The sequence below is a fragment of the Myxocyprinus asiaticus genome, chromosome 20 (genome assembly GCF_019703515.2).
Source record: "Myxocyprinus asiaticus isolate MX2 ecotype Aquarium Trade chromosome 20, UBuf_Myxa_2, whole genome shotgun sequence".
Classification (NCBI taxonomy): Eukaryota; Metazoa; Chordata; class Actinopteri; order Cypriniformes; family Catostomidae; genus Myxocyprinus; species Myxocyprinus asiaticus.
Window position 1 is genome coordinate 1,285,936 of NC_059363.1, and position 20,777 is coordinate 1,306,712.

A 20,777-nucleotide genomic window follows, 5' to 3' on the forward strand; every position below is an offset into this window, starting at 1 on the left:
TAACTCTGGGAACGTTGCTTATGGAAATTGGAGGCTGAGGCTTACTTTACACAAAACTGAAGCGGCTATTCTTACTTGTAATTTGTTAATCATTATTCTCTTTTTGATGTTCTTTATGTTTATAATTGGACATTTCTAAAATGCAGCGTGACTCAAAACAAGTCGAGCATCATTTTAAAAGACAAACACAGTAATGCCACAGAAAAGGTTGTTTAATCTATGCTTAATCTAAATAAAGATAAAAGATTGTCACATTTTCACAGCACACACAATAGGGCACAAAGTTCAAACGTGCCCAGAAAGAAAGCAAACAAACAAACAAACAAACAAACAATGCCCGAAAATCAAAATAAATTACCAAAGAAGCAAGTTCAGATCAAACAGATTGTCTTCTACATTCACTAACAATGAAGCAATTTCCTATAAAATATGTTTTTTTTTTTTATATATATCAAAAAATTATATTACATCTAATGGCACTTCTACAAAGTCTAGTAAAAAGTTCTCAACTTAGTATCATTCATTGTACAAGTCGAAATTCTGATATAGTACAGTAACATTTTGCACAAGAAACAAATCAATAAATATTACTTCTGATTATACAACTTCACAGTTTGAAACTTTAGACAATAATCCAGGTTTCATATACAGTTTTGCAGACTGAATTGAGAAATACAAGTAAAGGTGAAGATCTGCAGCACAGTTCCAGAATTATTACTGAAAATCTCACAACAAAGGAGCACGATGCATCCTGTACCTCACAATCAAAGAGGCCAACAAGTAATTATCTGTTCTTATTTTCATTATTGCATTAATATATTGGCTTTTACAGATGTTGACTGGTTAAGAATGAAAAGACCCATCACTTAAAGTAAATATCATTGAGGCAGGTGCAATTATTGCGCCGTTGAATAACAGCATGTGTCATAATGTATCGAGTATGTAAATATGTAAATAAAATAAGAAACTCCCTACATTTCAGCGTGTTCTCTCAAACACAGTAATTCATCTGCAATGATCAAATTCTTCTAAATTAACAGCACGTGAAATCTTGTTCCAGTGTTAAAACTGACATGAGAATATTTTACACAAACGTAAAATGTTTAAAATAACGAATTCATGAGATTTGTTCAACAAATGTGCAACGAAATTAACATGCAGTCAAGCGGAGTGAACGAACGAATCACATCGTTGAGCACAGATAATCAATGCACCTATTGATGCATACTTAGTTTTACATGCACAGACGAAAGAAAAAATATTTTAGCCCATTTTTAATCTATTTTCAAATTGCGTTTCACAAAATTAAACTTTTAAAATATTGGGTTGAATTAATTTGATTAAAGATGACTTTATTCAATTAGATGAAATTGTAATGCATAAATCTTAAAATGATTTCTCTGAGTGCACATCAGTAGTTTAGGACGGTTCCTGAAGAAATAGCTCGGACAATAAGTCACTGTGTCATTCAGATGTTTATGCTCATAAACAAACAGTTACAGTATCTCTTGACTCTGTTAGCTGATCTCGTTAAAAAATGAAAGCATTGTAATTTCAGCTACAATGGGAAGACTCAAACTCTCCAGTTAAGCAGAAATGCAGCTTTAACAAGAGATCTCAGTCGTACTATATTCCAAATGAAAATGTGACAATAATCTTATAAATAAAATACATATTTAATATAAATATCCAGTTAGAAATAGCAGCCTACAGTATATCAGTGTTGTCTCTAGAAACTACGTTCAAAGGAAGTGCTTGTTAGCATCAGTGAAGTCAAACTTCATTTACGATGGCTTATCTACACGAGATACAATGAATCCAGGTCACCACATACAGTACAGCAATTAATCAATTATCCCAATATTAGCCAAAACGTACCAGCACAGTATTTTCTATACTTTAAATGTCAAGTCTACAGTAAACCCTGAACCAAAAAGAACTAACTAATAAATAACTCTAATCAAGTTTTCTCAGGTCTGATAAACATACAGCATAACATGGATTTTTTTTAGTGCTAGTGACCGTTACTATACAAGCTTAAACATTTCTTCATCTAGGATCGACTGAAAACATGAAATAATGTTCACAGGAAACACCTTCAAAACAGTCTTAGAGGTTCAAACCATTCTGATGTTAAAGTTTCCCTGAAATGCAAAATGAGTCAACCAACCATATTCACTGTTTACAGAAAGAAAGAGGAAAAACAGAGACATATTCCAGTGAAAACAGTTGATATGAGCAGACAAGGGAACCACTAGCAGAATTAGTGTTCTGCAGACAGTAGTATGAACTTAACTAGTCCTTCATTTAAGAATTAAGAAACGTAATAACAACTGACACAGCGGAAAGTAGCTTTCAAAGGCAGTGTCACTTATAATGTTGGCAAGTGCAGAACTGATATATTTCAATGACAAAACCCTTCAGTAGATCCACATAATATATATATATATATATAAATATATATCACACCATTGGATTCCCCTAAAACCACTGTGTAATGAATTATAACAGAATAAATAATATCTGCCTCTCTTTACTTCAAGAACAATTAAATTAAGGACATACAGAAAGACTTCAAGTTTCTCTGTGAAGGTGGTCAAATTTAGTTGAAAATCAAATCTTCTGGACGGTTTGTTGAGGAACTGTTTTCAAGGCGCTTCCATGATGACGACCAGCCAATTTAATCCATTGCATTACATAAATGAACCTTCCTCTCATAAGTGAATCAGTGCACAGCGTCAATATATGATGTCAACATCTAGTGCTTTTGCTGCATCTGAAATCTGTATTACAAAACAAATGTTCAGCCAACCGCTAAATACTGGATATTTTTATTACTGGTAATAAGTCTGTTGCTTTTCTATCAAAGAACGTGATAAATACTTCATTGCAACGAGTTTAATGAAACCACAGTGTTTGAGTGACACTATCCAATAGCGAGGGTTTTGACGAGGCCGCAGTGAAACTTTCGGATGTGGCGGTACAGATCCCCAGACTGTGTGAAGCGTCGTTCGCACCACTTGCACGCGTGCGGCTTCTCACGTGTGTGCACGACGGCGTGCCGACTCAAGTTGTGTGAGTACTGGAAGCTCTTTCCGCATTGGCCGCACGTGTAGGGCTTCTCGCCGGAGTGCGTGCGCTCGTGCCGCTTGAGCGTGTACATGCAGGAGAACGTCTTGCCGCACTGTGAGCACGTCGGCACAGATCCATCAGGCGAGAGTTTGGAACGCACCCCATCTTTCTCACGGAAGTGCGAGCTGAGGTGCAGCTGCAACACGTGTGGACTCGGGAAGACTTTGCTGCAGAGCGGACACACGCAGACTTGCTGGCCGCTGGGTAACAGCAGGCCGCTGGACGTGGAGATGTCCGAGGATGCCAGATCATCTTCGTCTTCCCCCTCGCTGTCTCCGAGCAACCGGCCTCCCCCCGGCCCCTCCTCCCTCCGGCCCTCCCCCTCCATCAGGTCGTCGTCCACGGTCGGGCCGTTGTTGCCGGGGAAGAGGGCAGTGAACCCTGTCACTACTGAGTTCCTGGCGCTATTCCCAAAGCGCTGGCTCTCGGGGCTCACGGGCTCACCGTCCTCCTGCTCTGACAGAAAGTCATGTTCGTCTTTAACAAGTGGCTCCGTGGCCTGCTGCTGGCTGTCGAGGGCCAGCTGTCCCGAGACGAAGGAGGGGTGGAAGGCATCTCGGCTCAACAGAGGCTTGAAAGACAAATCCAGAGCACAGTCCATGTCATCAGCTGTCCTCTGGGACACGCCGGTGGCTGAACTCCTGACATCAGCTTTTGTTTTTCCAGCTGTTTGGACACAAGGGTCGTCCTCTGCTGACACATAATTGACACCTACAAGGTCCGGTGACCCGCCAGGGTGACTGTTCGCCTTCTGCCCGGCCGGCATGGGCCTATCACGATCTGTGACAGCAGGGCTCACGTTGCCGTTGTCCATGTCACGGTCATCTGCCGTGGCGGCTCTCTGGGGGGCCTGTGGCGCATGCCGGCGTGCTTCAGCACAGTTTTCCTTATCCAAACAGCTCGTGACCATCCCGTCTCCGATCTTCTCATCCAGGAAGCTCATGTCCTTGTCCTTTAACTTTCCTTTGCACACTTTCACAATGTCGTACATGTGCAGGTAGCTGGCGGCGGCCAAGATGTCCTCGACGGGCAATGAGCTGAATTCCAGTTTGCCCTCATACATAAATTCAAGAAGCAAGCCGAAAGCTGGGGCTGTCACAATGTCACTGTTCAGATGCACAACGTCCCTTTTGTCCAGCTGATCCCTGTAGAAGAGGTGGAAGTACATACTGCAGGAGGCCAGAACGGCCCGGTGCGCTCTGAATCGAGCCTCTCCAACGAGGACAGTGCAGTCACAGAGGAAACCTTGATGCCTCTGCTGACTCAGGCACTGCAGTAACTGCCGGCTATGGTCTGGGAACTCCATTCTTATTTCTGTGACCTGCCGGAAAACAGGAAAAACTGGATGTTAAATAAACGCTGGGTAGCCACTCATAACACACAGACCTAACGACGCATCTACAGGCCAGTGGAGACAAACAAAAGCAAACCCAACCCCACTGCACACTACATTAAAAGAGAAAAAAAGCCGACTTGTGCATTTGCAAACTGGTTTTCTTATATGTGCTGTTTCACTGCACAACTATAGCAACTATCGCACACTCAATACTGTTGTTTCACCGACAACTTAAGACAACTTTAATCTCATAGAAACACTAATTAGTCTTATTTAAGCGTGAAGACCTAATGACGCGTCTAAATGCCAGACAAACTAAAGTAAACCCAACTCCATGCATATTTAAAAGTAGAAACAAAAAGTCATGTTTACAAGCTGTTTTAATCGTATGTGGTGTTGCAAGTGCAACTGTCAAAATGAACTCAGAAAAACTAACCACTCTTTATTAAGCGTGAAGACCTAACGACGCATCTAAAGGCCAGACAAAAGTAAACCCAAACCTATGCATGGTACATTTCAAAGTAGAAACAAAAAGTAAGTTGTGTTTCCAAGCTGTTTTACATCAAATGTATTGCTGCAATGTGCAGCTACAATTTATTAACTGTCAAAATGAACTTCTAGTTTCACTGACAATTCAAGACCAGTTAATTCACAGTTTAACAAAGACATTTATAGCTGGATAAAAGCCATTCAAACCCATTGAAACATTTTATATACCTAGAAACTATCACAGTACTGTTACGTACAAATAAAATATGAATATGAGAATCCAGTCCTATTGCATACTGCATTCAAAACCAGGACTTATTTCAAAGCTTTTAAAATAAAATGTGGTGTTGCATGCACCAAATCAACTGTCAAAATGAACATGTTATTATAGTTTCACTGAACATGTAACAACTTTCATATCTCAGACAATTTTATTGCTACAGTGTAACAGAGAATTCAACAAAGGAACCAGTTTAAACACTTATTTACACGTACAAATACATCAAATACCTTATTATATGAGTGTTTAGAGAAGTTGATCTTTAGTTGGAGCGCTTCCTTTCATACAGCAGCATTGAATGAGTAAATCCAGTCATGCACAAACAAAAACCCTTCATAAAACATGACACACATCAACAAGTAAAGCATAAGAATACTTCCACAGCACCAGCAACTCTGTATCTCGGGTCCATGTGAGCAGAATGAGTGCGTGTGTATAGGTGTGTGTGTGTGTGTGTGTGTGTGTGTGTGTGTAGTCAGCTGCTCTGACATCAGCTTCAAACCTCCAGCTGTGTCTTTATGCCATATGTTCCTCGGAAGCCACTAAGTTCTCACTTAATGCGTTTCAACATTGTTATAATGGTAATATGATCCCTTTAAACGACAGACAAGTGTATCTAAGTTATACTAAAGTTTCTGAAACACAAATAAGCGCATTACAAGATACTTCTATTTTTAAACGAACTCGAATAAAGCGATTAAACCAGACAACACCAGAGCACCAACGACGACATGACGGTGACGAACTTTTGATCAATGACCTTCTATGAAGAACTTTTACGCCTTAAATTGTGTATGTGCTTATTTTATACATGTCAGAAGGTATGTCATTGCTTAGATGCTACATATAAAACACCATGACTAAAAGTCAAATCGCATGCAGTCCAGTGTAAAGGTGTACAGCAGCGGCGGAACTCGGACAGTGTCGCGATCAAACACGCCGCCCGCTCGCTCGCGCTGCGCGGACGATACAATGTATCAAACACTGAATGGAACACTGAAAGGAAGTTTCCATCAAAGCTCATACTCACACACGCAGACTGATGTGTCCTCAGATGTTCCGACGCGCTTTCATGGTGTGTGTGTGTGTCCAGATGTTGGCGTCTGTGTTTCTGTTTCTCGGCTGTATTTTCGAGCCCGGTGCGCATGAAACATTCTGCGTTGTGTGTGTGTGTGTTTGTGTGTGTGCGCGTGTGTCAAGCAGGTTGTTAATGGTCCAGTCTCGCGATAACACCAGTATAATGTACTTGGACAAACACTCACACTGGGGGCAGTAAGTAGCAGTGTTCACTAAGAAGACAGATGTGCTTTTGAGGGCATATGTTTGTCCATTTTAGGTTTACTCGACTTTTAAGTCAAGCTGAGTAAGTGTAAGTTCAGGCTTGGGAGTGAATTGTGCTATTGTCATTTATGGTTATTATGGATTAATTTCAAAGTTATTAAACAAAAACCTACTATGCATTAAAGGTAAAATTAAGTGAATAACTTTGCTATGTTTTTATTTTTTTTTTTTTTTTTATTTTTTTTTACTTAATATTTGGGGGTATATAAATTGTAATATCAGGCTTAATTTTATATTCATTATGTTGTTATATAAGCAAAAATATACATTAAAAATTAAACTAAAAATTAAGTGAACTGAACCATGTCAGCTCTTTACATACAAGAAATTACCATGGTAACTGTAGTTTCTGATACCAAAAAAACTTTTATATTGTTTCATAAAACAATTATTATTACTACAGTTTATTATAAATCATAATTCAAACAGTGTTTTCATTTGGTTTAATGACAGTGTTGGCTGATATTAAATTCTCACAGTTTATGATAGTAACAATAACGACACTAACAATAGTAGTTTGGCTGACATTATGATCACTATGATACATTTTTGTGAAGGATGTTATTTTATATGTTATTGTGTTTTTATCTGCTACTTTCTGAATTTTAAAGGTCAATTAGAGGTCTTTAAGGGATGAGCTTGATTTGACCCCTCAAATTGGAGTTTGACCATGTGTGTGTGTGTGTGAAAGATTTATATTATAGTTTGTTTTTAAAAAAAAAAACAATCCACAAATATCTTCATAAACTGTGTTTCAGGTATGCCACATGCCAGGCATTTTTAAACATGATTTGCTGAACACACAAGCTTTTTTAAAAAAGCAGAGCTATTTACAAATACAAAGTGAAGAGGAACTTATTAACCTAAAGAGCATCGATGTTAAAGTTCATTCTTTTTCTCCTGAATATGAAGTGTTTGCCGAGAGGACTCTAGATGGTTGTGCTGCCGAAGTTTTAAGATTTCAAATTGCAACCTGACCAGCTTAAATGCATTCCACTCTTTCAGTACATTTAAGTGTATGATTAGAGGTCTTTTGAGACACTTCCCCCTCTGTCTGTGACCACTGTTGCAAGCGCCAATGTGTTGTGTGCTCACAGAGAGTTTGCTGGGATCTAATGGAAGCTAATCGGCTGTGAGCTGGAATGTCTTGGCACCAACTCGCCCTCCAGTCTGACTAATATCACCCTAAAGTTACTCTGGAGTTCAAAGCAGACCTTCACCATCATGTAAACATGTATACTGTAGGTCACTGACATCTCTGTACTACTTTTTGATCTTCTTTAGAACTTTGTTTTGCAGCATTTCCATTTTTTTGTCTTCTTTTAATTGCTTATGAAGTAGCAGGGTCTGCTAATTGAATGCATGTAAATAGGATTGAAATAAAACAAGTTTATACAGATTTTACAGGAGCATCAAATAGTTTTCACACACCGGTGCTATAATTCATACATTTTGTAAGTAGGATAGCTGCAGAGCAACATTGTTAGATGGCTATTTTTGGATCTGTGTTCAATATGAACAGTCAAACTGTTGTCGATCCTTCAAGCGCTCTGCAGACGTGAGAAGAGATCTGCAGCTGTTAAGCATGTGTCCTCTGCAACTGTTTGGGTCACCTTTTGCCCAAGCTCCAGCTGTCAAATGCTTAAAAGGGCCATTTAAAGCCTCTCTAAAGGGCTGGCCTTTACAATACTCTGGGTTTTGTATTTCTCTTGTACTAGTTATAATGCAGATCTAAGTAAAAGGGGACTGAGTTTTCTCACTAGAGATGCCAAACTAGTTTATTCATGAAACATATTTTATATGCAGTATGTTATTTGTAAAACAGGACAGAAAAATCATGCAGTCTCTTTAATATTGCAACTGCTTCTGCTAAGATTAAAAATGAAGATGTCTGATAAAGCCTCCTGCTTCTCAGATGTTTCTCCTGATAAAAAGACTCCAGTAATCTCACGTGTCTCCTCTAGAGTTTCAGAAGAGATCTTGACAGTGTCTCATACTGTGCTCAGATTTGCTATGATCCCAAAAGTCTGCAATCAAAAGTCAGTGATCTCAAAATGAGCTCAAACATTTCTCATCAAATTCTTCCAAGACCAAAACTGATCTGAGCTATGAGATCCAGTCTCATTTGGAAGAGCTATACTCTTACTATACAACAACAAAGGATTCATTTGTGTCTTTACTTTCTAAGGAATTTTAGGAGAAGCACCTGTAACACTAGCGGATCCTGGCATAGGTGATATAGGCAGGTGCCCAGGGTGGCAACGCTCTCTGGGGTGGCCCGACAGGGTACCTGATCGATCACCCCTGCACGGAGCTCGCAAGATCACGATGGGAGAAAGGTGCCCTGAATTGTGCCACCCCGCCCCTGGCACACGATGGGAGAGAGGTGCCCAAAATCATACCACCCCGCCCCCTCACAAAGCTTGCAAGATCACCCAAGTTGTTCCTGAGAGGCTAATCAGCTTTGAAGGCTCTATATGGTTAGGATTATGAATTCTTACATTCTGAACAAACATAAGATAGCCATGATCAACAGTATAGGTACACCATGACACCCACACCTATCATATCACTTCTGAAGACATGGATTAAACCACTGGAGTCTTATGGATTACTTTCATGCTGCCTTTATGTGATTTTTCACTTGCATTGAATGGACCTACAAAGCTGAGATATTCTTACTTATTTATATAGACATACAGTATATTTTATATAATACAAAAATAAAGTAAATAAAGTTTAAAAAAGTAAATCATGTACATTTTTTATATAACAGCAATGGAAGTCCTGCATCCCAGATGCTTTCAGTCTAGAGTTTGTATATGATGGGCAAATATTCCTGGTGGAAATACAGAGCAGAAAAGTAGGTTGCGTGTGTGTGTGTGTGTGTGTGTGTGTGTGTGTGTATGAATGACATGGAGAGAGTGTGGATGGTCTGGGCCAGAGGACAGCAGTGGAATGTGGAGCTTTTGTCTGATCAGGGGGAAAGAGGGTCGGCTTGGAATGCCATTGATGAGAACTGAGAGAAAGAATGAGACCCCCCCCCCCCCCATCCTGTGAGAACGTCTTGTCATCATTCTGTGCCTCTCTTAGAAGCTCCAATCTCAGGCAACACAACAACTGCATTGTCTTACCCATAAACACACTGTCCACAAACTACAACCAAACTCCCTCTCTGAGTGAATGAATAAAACACTCCTGCTTACAGAGCTGCATTTACATCTCTGAGTCAATGTGTAGAGTGTCTTAAAAAATAATTGTGTCCATGATGATCTGCCTCCCAGAGAGTTAATAGTGACCTCCATTTTACTGCGTATTCAGTGTGGTTTGTTGTCAGAATGTGCTTTGAGAAATAAAATATTTATAACATTCAGTAAATTTATGCAAACTGTAAGCACCATGGAAAGCACCTAGAATAGATGATTTTTATGGTCAAGAGACATAATGGAATTCTGAGTTGTTGCAAACTTTGTCTCAGATGTTTCTCTAGAAATTCCTTATGGGGAAAATTTAAATAGATTTGTGATTTGTGTGGAGAATAAAAATGTTGAAATGAAGTGTTATTTATGCATTTTGGGCAAGATGAGAGAAGGGGGAGTTTGTTAGATAAAAGTTAGATAACTAGCGTAACCTTGCAACATAAATCAGTAATGTGACACATAAATATCGTGCAAAACTGTGAAAATGAATCATGTGACTTTATTCCACTATGTTAAAATTATGTTTTCTGACAAAGAATTAATGAGCAAAACCAAGAAGAAAAAATGTTGATGTAACATAATTGATTCATGTGGAACCGATGTACATAATGAAATCATGTAAATTCAAAGATTCAAAGTCAATTTTTTGTGAGTGGCATAGGTCAGAAATTTGATCTGTGAAGAATTAGATGAGAAATTAAAGAATTTCACTGGATTAAGAAACAACCCGCTGATTTGGTATTTTGTAAAGATAACGAGTTATTATTTTTGGCATTACACAGAATCAATCTTCTTGCTTTTGCTGCTTGTGTTGATGCCAAATCACTGACTATCAGGAGTTATGTTGAAATTTGTGTTATAGATTTACTCTATAAATGTACGATTAGATCTTCATGAGGCAGTTCATAAAGAACTTATATAACACAAAACTTTATAACAATCGATGTCACATTAAAACATTTGTTTTCCTTTCACTTTCTGCAGTAGAATGAGACAAATATCAGCTCAAAATTTGTGATAACGAGCAGAGAGCCATGCATTATTGTAAAAATATGATGTCATCATGAACACATGGAGGTTTGACTCGATAAAGACAGTCTAGAAGTGCAGTTTTAAATATATTACAACATAATGACCTGCTGGAGCCTTAAAGACAGACAAACAAAAGATAATTTATTTAATGGACTTTAGTCTGGACAGAATTAAGAGTGATTTAAACCTTTAGACACATTTACAGCAGTTCGGAGGGTGCTCCATAACTCTTCATGTCTAAGATTATTTACAATAATATTAAATAACAGAATTATTCTTAATGCATGGTGAGGTTACAGCAGAAATGGAATCAAAATGTCTGCATGAATGTGACGCTGTTGTTCGTGTTACTAACCAATTTATGCACTAATAAAGTGTTCCTTTGTGCTCACATCTTGCTGGAAACAAGACAAAGACAAACAGAATACTGTAAAAGTTTATAATCACTGTTATACTGTTATATTACCACTTTATAATGTGACAAGCTCAAAACAACATTTCTGAATCTAATACACAATGTAAAGTTCCCACACAAATTAAGTGAGAGAATGAATGAATGACAAATTAAACTAACCTGTAATAAAGACATTCATTTGACTATACGCTCTAAAGGGTAGTAATGAAAACGAAATCATTGTGTCAGATGTATTACTGTATGATGTGTAAAAAACAATAGCAAAAACGATACATATAGGTAAATCTAAACACATAAACGGAAATCTTAATCATATTTCTTAAAACCACCAGGGTTTGTTTATTTACCATGACACTACGTTTAATTTTGTGTACATTTCATACTTTCTATATATATCATATATCATTTGTGTATTGTGTCTTTTTTTTTCTCAATACATTATGGTATATTTGATCTATATACTATATATTTTACAGTTGTAGTGTTAAATGTCACGTACAATTTCTACTTCTTAAATTCTACTCTAATAAACTCAAGTCTAATAAACTCTGCTTTATTATATTTGACCCCAATATACTGTACTCTAACTGACTATACTACTCTACTTCATTAAACTATAGTTTACTCTATGAACTCTGATCTACTTTGTTGTACTCAACTTTCATAAACTTTATAATCTAATAAAAAGAATCTAACTCTACTCTCAAGTTTAACACTCTGCTTTATTCTAGTACTGTTTATTTGTCCCCAATAAACTGTCCAACTCCACCTTACTCTACTAACCTCTATAAACTCTTGTCTTCTCCATTGAACTCTGCTCTACTGTGCTTTATTATCCTTCAGTAAACTGTCTTCACCATGTGCTCTTGTTGTGATGTGATTTGCTCTTGTTGTGATGTCATGTGTTTTTGTTGTGATGTGAATTGCTCTGGTTGTGATGTCATGTGCTTTTGTTGTAATGTGATGTGCTCTTGTTGTGATGTCATGTGCTCTTGTTGTGATGTGATGTGATGGGCTCTTGTTGTGATGTGATGGGCTCTTGTTGTGATGTGATGTGATGGGCTCTTGTTGTGATGTGATTTGCTCTTGTTGTGATGTAATGTGCTCTTGTTGTGATGTCATGTGCTTTTGTTGTGATGTCATGTACTCTTGTTGTGATGTGATGGGCTCTTGTTGTGATGTCATGTGCTTTTGTTGTGATGTCATGTGCTCTTGTTGTGATGTGATGTGCTCTTGTTGTGATGTCATGTGCTCTTGTTGTGGTGTGATGTGATGGGCTCTTGTTGTGATGTGATTTGCTCTTGTTGTAATGTGATGGGCTCTTGTTGTGATGTCATGTGTTTTTGTTGTGATGTCATGGGCTCTTGTTGTAATGTGATTTGCTCTTGTTGTGATGTCAAGTGCTCTTGTTGTGATGTGATGGGCTTTTGTTGTGATACCATGTGCTTTTGTTGTGATGTGATGGGCTCTTGTTGTGATGTCATGTGCTTTTGTTGTGATGTGATGTGCTCTTGTTGTGATGTCATGTGCTCTTGTTGTGATGTCATGTGCTTTTGTTGTGATGTGATGGGCTCTTGTTGTGATGTCATGTGCTTTTGTTGTGATGTGATGTGCTCTTGTTGTGATGTCATGTGCTTTTGTTGTGATGTCATGTGCTCTTGTTGTGATGTCATGTGCTTTTGTTGTGATGTGATGGGCTCTTGTTGTGATGTCATGTGCTTTTGTTGTGATGTCATGTGCTTTTGTTGTGACGTCATGGGCTCTTGTTGTGATGTCATGTGCTTTTGTTGTAATGTGATGGGCTCTTGTTGTGATGTCATGTGCTTTTGTTGTGATGTGATGGGCTCTTGTTGTGATGCCATGTGCTCTTGTTGTGATGTCAAGTGCTCTTGTTGTGATATGATGGGCTCTTGTGATGTGATGTGCTTTTGTTGTGATGTGATGGGCTCTTGTTGTGATGCCATGTGCTCTTGTTGTGATGTCAAGTGCTCTTGTTGTGATATGATGGGCTCTTGTGATGTGATGTGCTTTTGTTGTGATGTGATGGGCTCTTGTTGTGATGTCATGTGCTCTTGTTGTGATGTCATGTGCTCTTGTTGTGATGTCAAGTGCTCTTGTTGTGATGTCATGTGCTCTTGTTGTGATGTCATGTGCTTTTGTTGTGATGTCATGTGCTTTTGTTGTTATGTCATGTGCTCTTGTTGTGATGTCATGTGCTTTTGTTGTGATGTGATGGGCTCTTGTTGTGATGTCATGTGCTCTTGTTGTGATGTCATGTGCTTTTGTTGTGATGCCATGTGCTCTTGTTGTGATGTCATGTGCTCTTGTTGTGATGTCAAGTGCTCTTGTTGTGATATGATGGGCTCTTGTGATGTGATGTGCTTTTGTTGTGATGTGATGGGCTCTTGTTGTGATGTCATGTGCTCTTGTTGTGATGTCATGTGCTCTTGTTGTGATGTCAAGTGCTCTTGTTGTGATGTCATGTGCTCTTGTTGTGATGTCATGTGCTTTTGTTGTGATGTCATGTGCTTTTGTTGTTATGTCATGTGCTCTTGTTGTGATGTCATGTGCTTTTGTTGTGATGTGATGGGCTCTTGTTGTGATGTCATGTGCTCTTGTTGTGATGTCATGTGCTTTTGTTGTGAAGTGATGGGCTCTTGTTGTGATGCCATGTGCTCTTGTTGTGATGTAATGTGCTCTTGTTGTGATGTCATGTACTCTTGTTGTGATGTCAAGTGCTCTTGTTGTGATGTCATGTGCTTTTGTTGTGATGTCATGTGCTCTTGTTGTGATGTGATTTGCTGTTGTTGTGATGTGATTTGCTCTTGTTGTGATGTCATGTGCTTTTGTTGTGATGTGATGGGCTCTTGTTGTGATGTGATTTGCTGTTGTTGTGATGTGATGGGCTCTTGTGATGCGATTAGCTCATGTTGTGATGTGATTTGCTCTTGTTGTGATATGATGGGCTCTTGTTGTGATTTGATTTGCTCTTGTTGTGATATGATGGGCTCTTGTTGTGATTTGATGGGTTCTAGGACCCTGCGCGCAGCTCTCTCTCGAGTCTCTCTGCACTGCTGGAGTTAGGAAAAGCGAGGACCGTCTTGTGCGAATGAAAACACTTTTACCTGTTTACTGTGGAATAAAAGTGTCAGCCGAACCAGCCAGCTCATCCACAACAATGCTCCGGACTCACCTGTGATAGTCTGGCGCGGTAAATTCTACTCTTTATTCTGTTTTGATGTGAATTACTGTCGCACAGTCACTGAAGGAGGATTGACTGTGTAAAATAGATGCGGTTATTTCTCTCACAGCTTCATAGGCCTGAAATAAAACAGTATATCTCTCGTATTAAACTGATCTGAAGACGGTTTAATGAAAGTAGTAGTTTATCATCTGATTAACACTGATAGCTCTAGTCTTTACACATCTGTGTTTTTATTGTCTTTAATCATCTGTCAGCTAAGTATAACTTCAGGCGCGTGCACGAGCAGGCTCAGCGTTTTAATGTTTTTATCTGTCTGTCTGTCTGTCTGTCTGTCTGTCAGTGCATGTGTCTGTCTGTCTGTCTGTCTGTCTGTCAGTCTATCTATCTGTCCGTTAGTTTATCTGTCTGTCTGTCTGTCAGTCAGTGTATGTGTCTGTCTGTCTATCTGTCCGTTAGTTTATCTGTCTGTCTGTCTGTCAGTCAGTGTATGTGTCTGTCTGTCTATCTGTCCGTTAGTTTATCTGTCTGTCTGTCAGTCAGTGTATGTGTCTGTCTGTCTGTCTATCTGTCCGTTAGTTTATCTGTCTGTCTGTCAGTCAGTGTATGTGTCTGTCTGTCTATCTGTCCGTTAGTTTATCTGTCTGTCTGTCAGTCAGTGTATGTGTCTGTCTGTCAGTCAGTGTATGTGTCTGTCTGTCTATCTGTCCGTTAGTTTATCTGTCTGTCTGTCAGTCAGTGTATGTGTCTGTCTGTCTATCTGTCCGTTAGTTTATCTGTCTGTCTGTCAGTCAGTGTATGTGTCTGTCTGTCAGTCAGTGTATGTGTCTGTCTGTCTATCTGTCCGTTAGTTTATCTGTCTGTCTGTCAGTCAGTGTATGTGTCTGTCTGTCTATCTGTCCGTTAGTTTATCTGTTTGTCTGTCAGTCAGTGTATGTGTCTGTCTGTCAGTCAGTGTATGTGTCTGTCTGTCTATCTGTCTGTTAGTTTATCTGTCTGTCTGTCAGTCAGTGTATGTGTCTGTCTGTCAGTCAGTGTATGTGTCTGTCTGTCTATCTGTCCGTTAGTTTATCTGTCTGTCTGTCAGTCAGTGTATGTGTCTGTCTGTCAGTCAGTGTATGTGTCTGTCTGTCTATCTGTCCGTTAGTTTATCTGTCTGTCTGTCAGTCAGTGTATGTGTCTGTCTGTCAGTCAGTGTATGTGTCTGTCTGACTATCTGTCTGTTAGTTTATTTGTCTGTCTGTCAGTCAGTCAGTGTATGTGTCTGTCTGTCTATCTGTCCGTTAGTTTATCTGTCTGTCAGTCAGTGTATGTGTCTGTCTGTTAATTTGTCTGTCTGTCTGCCGGTGTATCTGTTTTTCTGTCTGTCTATCTATTTATCTATCTATCTGTCTGTCTTTCTGTTAGTTTATCTCTCTGTCTGTCTATCTATCTGCCTGTCTGACTGCCTGTCTGTCTGTCGGTGTATCTGTATGTCTGTCAGTTTATCTGTCAGTCTGTCTATCTGTCTGTCTCTCTGTCGGTGTATCTGTCTCTGTCTATCTGTCTGTCTGTCGGTCTGTCAGTGTATGTGTCTGTCTGTCAGTTTATCTGTCTATCTGTCTCTCTGTCGGTGTATCTGTCTCTATCTGTCTGTCAGTGTATCTGTCTGTCTGTTGTGTATCTGTCTGTCAGTTTATCTGTCTGTCTGTGTGTCTATCTGTCTGTCTCTTTGTCGGTGTATCTGTCTCTATCTATCTATCTATCTATCTATATGTCTGTCTGTCTGTCAGTGTATCTGTCTGTCAGTCTGTCTATCTGTCTGTCTGATGTGTATCTGTCTTTTTGTCTGTCTGTCGGTTTATCTGTCTTTCTGTCGGTCAGTGTATCTGTCTGTCTGTCTATCTATCTGTCTGTCTGTCAGTTTATCTCTGTCTGTCTGTCTCTCTGTCGGTGTATCTGTCAGTTGGTGTATCTGTCTGTCTATCATGTATCTGTCTGTCTGTCGTGTATCTGTCTGTCATTCTATCTGTCTGTTTGTCTGTCTGTCAGTTTATCTGTCTTTCTGTCTGTGGGCTGGTTTATCTGTCTGTCAGTTTATCTGTCTGTCTATCTGTCTGTCTCTCTGTCGGTGTATCTGTCACTATCTATGTATCTATCTGTCTGTCAGTTTATCTGTCTGTCTGTCTCTCTGTTGTTGTATCTGTCTCTATCTATCTGTCTGTCGGTGTATCTGTCTGTCTGACGTGTATCTGTCTGTCAGTCTGTCTGTCTTTCTGTCTGTCAGTCGGTGTATCTGTCTGTCTGTCTGCCGGTTTATCTGTCTGTCTGTTTGTCTGTCTGTCGGTTTATCTGTCTGTCTGTCTGTATTTCCTTCTGTCTCTCTGTCATTTTATCTCTCTGTCTGTCTGTCGTCTGTCTGTCTGTCTGTCTGTCAGTTTATATGATTGTTTGTCTGTTTATCTCTCTGTCTGTCAGTCTGTATTTCTTTCTGTCTTTATGTCTGTCCATCCTTCCGTCGTTCTTTTATTCTATCTGTCTATCTGGCGGACTGTCTGTCTGTATTTTATCACAGTGTAATCTTATTTTTTATTTTTTTGTAAGTGTTGCTTAGACGGTTTTTGGTGTTTGGACTTGAATATTGGAATTCCTTTAGAAGATCATGGAAGTACTTAGTTCACTGCAGCTCAACTACTAGAGTACAACACTAAAAATGCCAAGTTCAGGGGTTCAGTTTCCAGGGAATCCACATTGGCCTACTGATAAATATGTAGCCTGTACTTTGAATGCACTATAGATTGCTTTGGATAGGGCATTCGTTCAGTACCATGGTATATATTAAAATACAATGGTATTACCATCTGATAACATCACTGTACCATGGTACTTTCTGTACAGATATGACAAGACATAGTATATGTCAATTCTCATGTATGCACATAAAAACTTAAAGTAGAACTACAAACTAAAAGTCATTTGTCAAATTTATTGACACAGGGGAAGTTAAAGGTTCTGTTGGAACAATATAAAGTTCTGATTTATGGCTGGCCTGTCAAAATGTCCACATTACTTCAGCAGAAAATATGTGTGAGACTGATGCCGACAGTATAATGAGTAAATACTCATTCACTGTAATAAACACACACAAACACTCCCTCAAGAGCTGGTGTAGACGATATACAGTTTCACTGTGTGCTGTGACATCATCTAGTCATGATGGACCAAGTTTACATCACAGGTTTAGTCTTTGAGTCTTGATTGTTTTTAATTATAGTGTAATGCAGGACTTAGAGTTGGACTTACAGTACCAGTCAAGTTTGGACTATAAAATAACACAAATGAAAGAATGGGAATGGAGTGAATCACATGAAAGCTATCTTTTATTTTCAGTTGTTGTTTGTTTAGATGCTTTTAAAAAGACTATTGAAGGAGTTCTGGACGTTGTTCCCTGTGTTTCATTAACTGTCTGCTGCAACTGATCCATTATATAATATTAATTATTAAAACTTTAGTTTTGTAAAAAAAAATGTACAGTTTATATTTGTTCACAATACTCATTTCATGCATTTAAGCATGAGCATTTAGATCAGAATGATTTTTTTAGGAACACAAATTCAGACAAATAAGGTTGTCCAAGGTGATAAATAATAGGAATCTTTTAAAAATCTAGTTTATACACATGTGACAAATTTTGTAGAAATGAGATCTAATCTTTGTGGTCATGTTGATTACCTTTTTTGATTACATTTTCTACAAAATTGGTTTGTTGACGTTAAAAATGTCAAAAAGGGGTTTTACGATACTTTACTTGCACCTTGAATACACATACAAAGTTTTCAAACATATTTTTTCCAAACTAAAAAATATTTTTTTACAAATATCCTGAATATCAAGAAAGTTTCTTAGGGTTGCTCCATTTGACTTAAACCAAATTGTGCCTTTTCATAAAAATGTCAAAATATCTTGAGGGTCTTCTATGTTTTATGTTTGTTTCATCAAATGAATGTCCACCTGCATGTTCAACCCGACCTCACGAAAAGTCGTACATAATTTACAAGTTGGCTATTTCGTATGGTCTCGCACAATGTTGTTCACGTAAACTCATACGACTTCATCACGTGCAAATTCCTGGATTTTGTTTTTTTTAACTTTTTTACCCAATTTGGAATGTGCTCCAAGTCCTCGCCTCAATCCGGGTGGCGGAGGATGAATCTCAGTTGCCTGCACGTCTGAGACTGTCAATCCGCGCATCTTATCACGTGGCTTGTTGAGCGCGTTACCATGGAGACGTAGCACGTGTGGAGGCTTCACGCTATTCTCTGCGGCATCCATGCACAACTCACCACGCACCCCACTGAGAGCGAGAACCACATTATAGCGACCACGAGGAGGTTACCCCATGTGACTCTACCATCCCTAGCAACCGGGCCAATTTGGTTGCTTAGGAGACCTGGCTGGAGCCACTCAGCACGCCCTGGATTCGAACTAGCGACTCCAGGTGTGGAAGTCAGCGTCTTTTACCACTGAGCTATCCAGGCTCCCAATTCCTGGATGTCTAATGGGGAAGTGCGAGTTCCGCGCACGAGTCATTAAGGACGTACTTATTAATATTATGCCCTTACCCAAACCCCTTATCTAAACTTAACCGATCAGTAGAGTGTGTAAACATGACAGGAAGCTGTTGTGTGTGTCAGAAGCAAGTAATTGTCACGTATTAGATGGAGACGTTGTCCAGCGACGTCATTGGCTGCAGTGAAAGTCGTAGGAATTCAAATGAGTGCAGCCGTACGATATCATACAAATTAGCCAAATTTAGAAAATCGTACGAATCCTGATGATTTCGTCATGAGAGTGTGTTGGCATGTTGGCTACACCAACTGACTTTCATTTGGGGAACAAAAGTTTTTCAGTTATTCATAATATTTTAAAACAAAAATGTTTAATTGCCTTTTTTTAAATAAATAATTATTAAAGATCATTCCAAACTACTCATGCCAACATTTCAAGAAATACAGCTTTAAATAAGACTTTTATTTTTTACTGTGTCCGGACATTTACACCACATAGACATTTTTAGTAGGGATGCACCGATCCGATACCTGGATCGGTATCGGCTCCGATACTGGTGTTTTTAGATGGATCGATGTAACATAGTTCAATGAAAGGAGGAGGCGAGAACCGGCTTAACAATATAAATAATAGTTTAATAAGAAACTGAAGCAAAAAGACAAACACACACAGGTGTTGGGCAGCTGCCCGTAACTCTCTCTCTCTGTCGCACTGCCGTCTCCGGTCACCTTTATCCCTCTCAGGCTTAAACAGCCTAATTAGGGGCTGGGTGTGCACAATCACGGCCCAGCCCTGCCCTCCGCCCTGCCACAATCGGGTATTGGTCTGACAAGCCCGATCCAAATCCGATATTGTGTGTTAGTCATGTTCGTTACTGTCAAGCTCCAGAAATGACATAAAAGAACTATGAAAGCACCATTTAAGTAGTCCATATGACTCGTGCATTTTAGTCAAAGCCTCTTAAAGACATGAAATACACTATATTGCCAAAAGTATTCGCTCATCTGCCTTTAGACGCATATGAACTTAAGTGACATCCCATTCTTAATCCATAGGGTTTAATATGACGTCGGCCCACCCTTTGCAGCTATAACAGCTTCAACTCTTCTGGGAAGGCTTTCCACAAGGTTTAGGAGTGTGTTTATGGGAATTTTTGACCATTCTTCCAGAAGCGCATTTGTGAGGTCAGACACTGATGTTGGACGAGAAGGCCTGGCTCGCAGTCTTCGCTCTAATTCATCCCAAAGGTGCTCTATCGGGTTGAGGTCAGGACTCTGTGCAGGCCAGTCAAGTTCTTCCACACCAAACTCGCTCATCCATGTCTTTATGGACCTTGCTTTGTGCACTGGTGCGCAGTCATGTTGGAACAGGAAGGGGCCATCCCCAAACTGTTCCCACAAAGTTGGGAGCATGGAATTGTCCAAAATCTCTTGGTATGCTGAAGCATTCAGAGTTCCTTTCACTGGAACTAAGGGGCCAAGCCCAGCTCCTGAAAAACAACCCCACACCATAATCCCCCCTCCACCAAACTTCACAGTTGGCACAATGCAGTCAGACAAGTACCGTTCTCCTGGCAACCGCCAAACCCAGGCTCGTCCATCAGATTGCCAGATGGAGAAGCGTGATTCGTCACTCCAGAGAACGCATCTCCACTGCTCTAGAGTCCAGTGGCGGCGTGCTTTACACCACTGCATCCGACGCTTTGCATTGCACTTAGTGATGTATGGCTTGGATGCAGCTGCTCGGCCATGGAAACCCATTCCATGAAGCTCTCTACGCTCTGTTCTTGAGCTAATCTGAAG

The 20,777-nt window shown here is 39.6% G+C and overlaps 3 protein-coding genes across 5 annotated transcripts in view; 1 reads left to right on the forward strand and 2 right to left on the reverse strand.

The window, feature by feature from the left end:
• Positions 1-200: 200 nt before the first annotated feature.
• On the reverse strand, positions 201-6,391 carry LOC127410704 (zinc finger and BTB domain-containing protein 18.2-like). 2 transcript variants are annotated; one of them, XM_051645893.1, is made up of 2 exons: positions 6,268-6,391; positions 201-4,453 (listed from the first exon to the last, which is right to left on the reverse strand). In XM_051645893.1, the coding sequence occupies exons 1-2, from the start codon at positions 6,382-6,384 to the stop codon at positions 2,927-2,929; spliced, it is 1,644 nt and encodes a 547-aa protein (XP_051501853.1). In that variant the 5' UTR covers positions 6,385-6,391; the 3' UTR covers positions 201-2,926. The 2 variants fall into 2 exon arrangements, with proteins under 2 accessions (XP_051501853.1, XP_051501854.1); XM_051645894.1 differs by lacking the exon at positions 6,268-6,391 and adding an exon at positions 5,468-5,579.
• A 6,078-nt stretch (positions 6,392-12,469) lies between these two features.
• Positions 12,470-13,354, reverse strand: LOC127410762 (myb-like protein Q). The gene has a single exon (XM_051645979.1). It carries the CDS (start codon positions 13,352-13,354, stop codon positions 12,470-12,472), a length of 885 nt encoding a protein of 294 aa, XP_051501939.1.
• A 933-nt stretch (positions 13,355-14,287) lies between these two features.
• Positions 14,288-20,777, forward strand: part of LOC127410715 (RAC-alpha serine/threonine-protein kinase-like) — an 84,097-nt gene continuing 77,607 nt past the window's right edge. For both annotated transcript variants that reach the window (XM_051645907.1, XM_051645908.1), the window contains exon 1: positions 14,288-14,436. The gene's annotated coding sequence lies outside the window, so the exon portion shown is untranslated. The remainder of the gene's footprint in view (positions 14,437-20,777) is intronic.

Excerpts from the sequence above, each read along its gene's own strand:
- LOC127410762 (XM_051645979.1), bottom strand. The coding sequence starts at position 13,354 with ATGACATCACAACAAGAGCACTTGACATCACAACAAGAGCACATGACA.
- LOC127410704 (XM_051645893.1), bottom strand. The coding sequence starts at position 6,384 with ATGCGCACCGGGCTCGAAAATACAGCCGAGAAACAGAAACACAGACGC. Across the intron at positions 4,454-6,267 it reads GGACACATCAGTCTGCGTGT|GTCACAGAAATAAGAATGGA; the intron begins GTGAGTATGAGC and ends GTTTTCCGGCAG.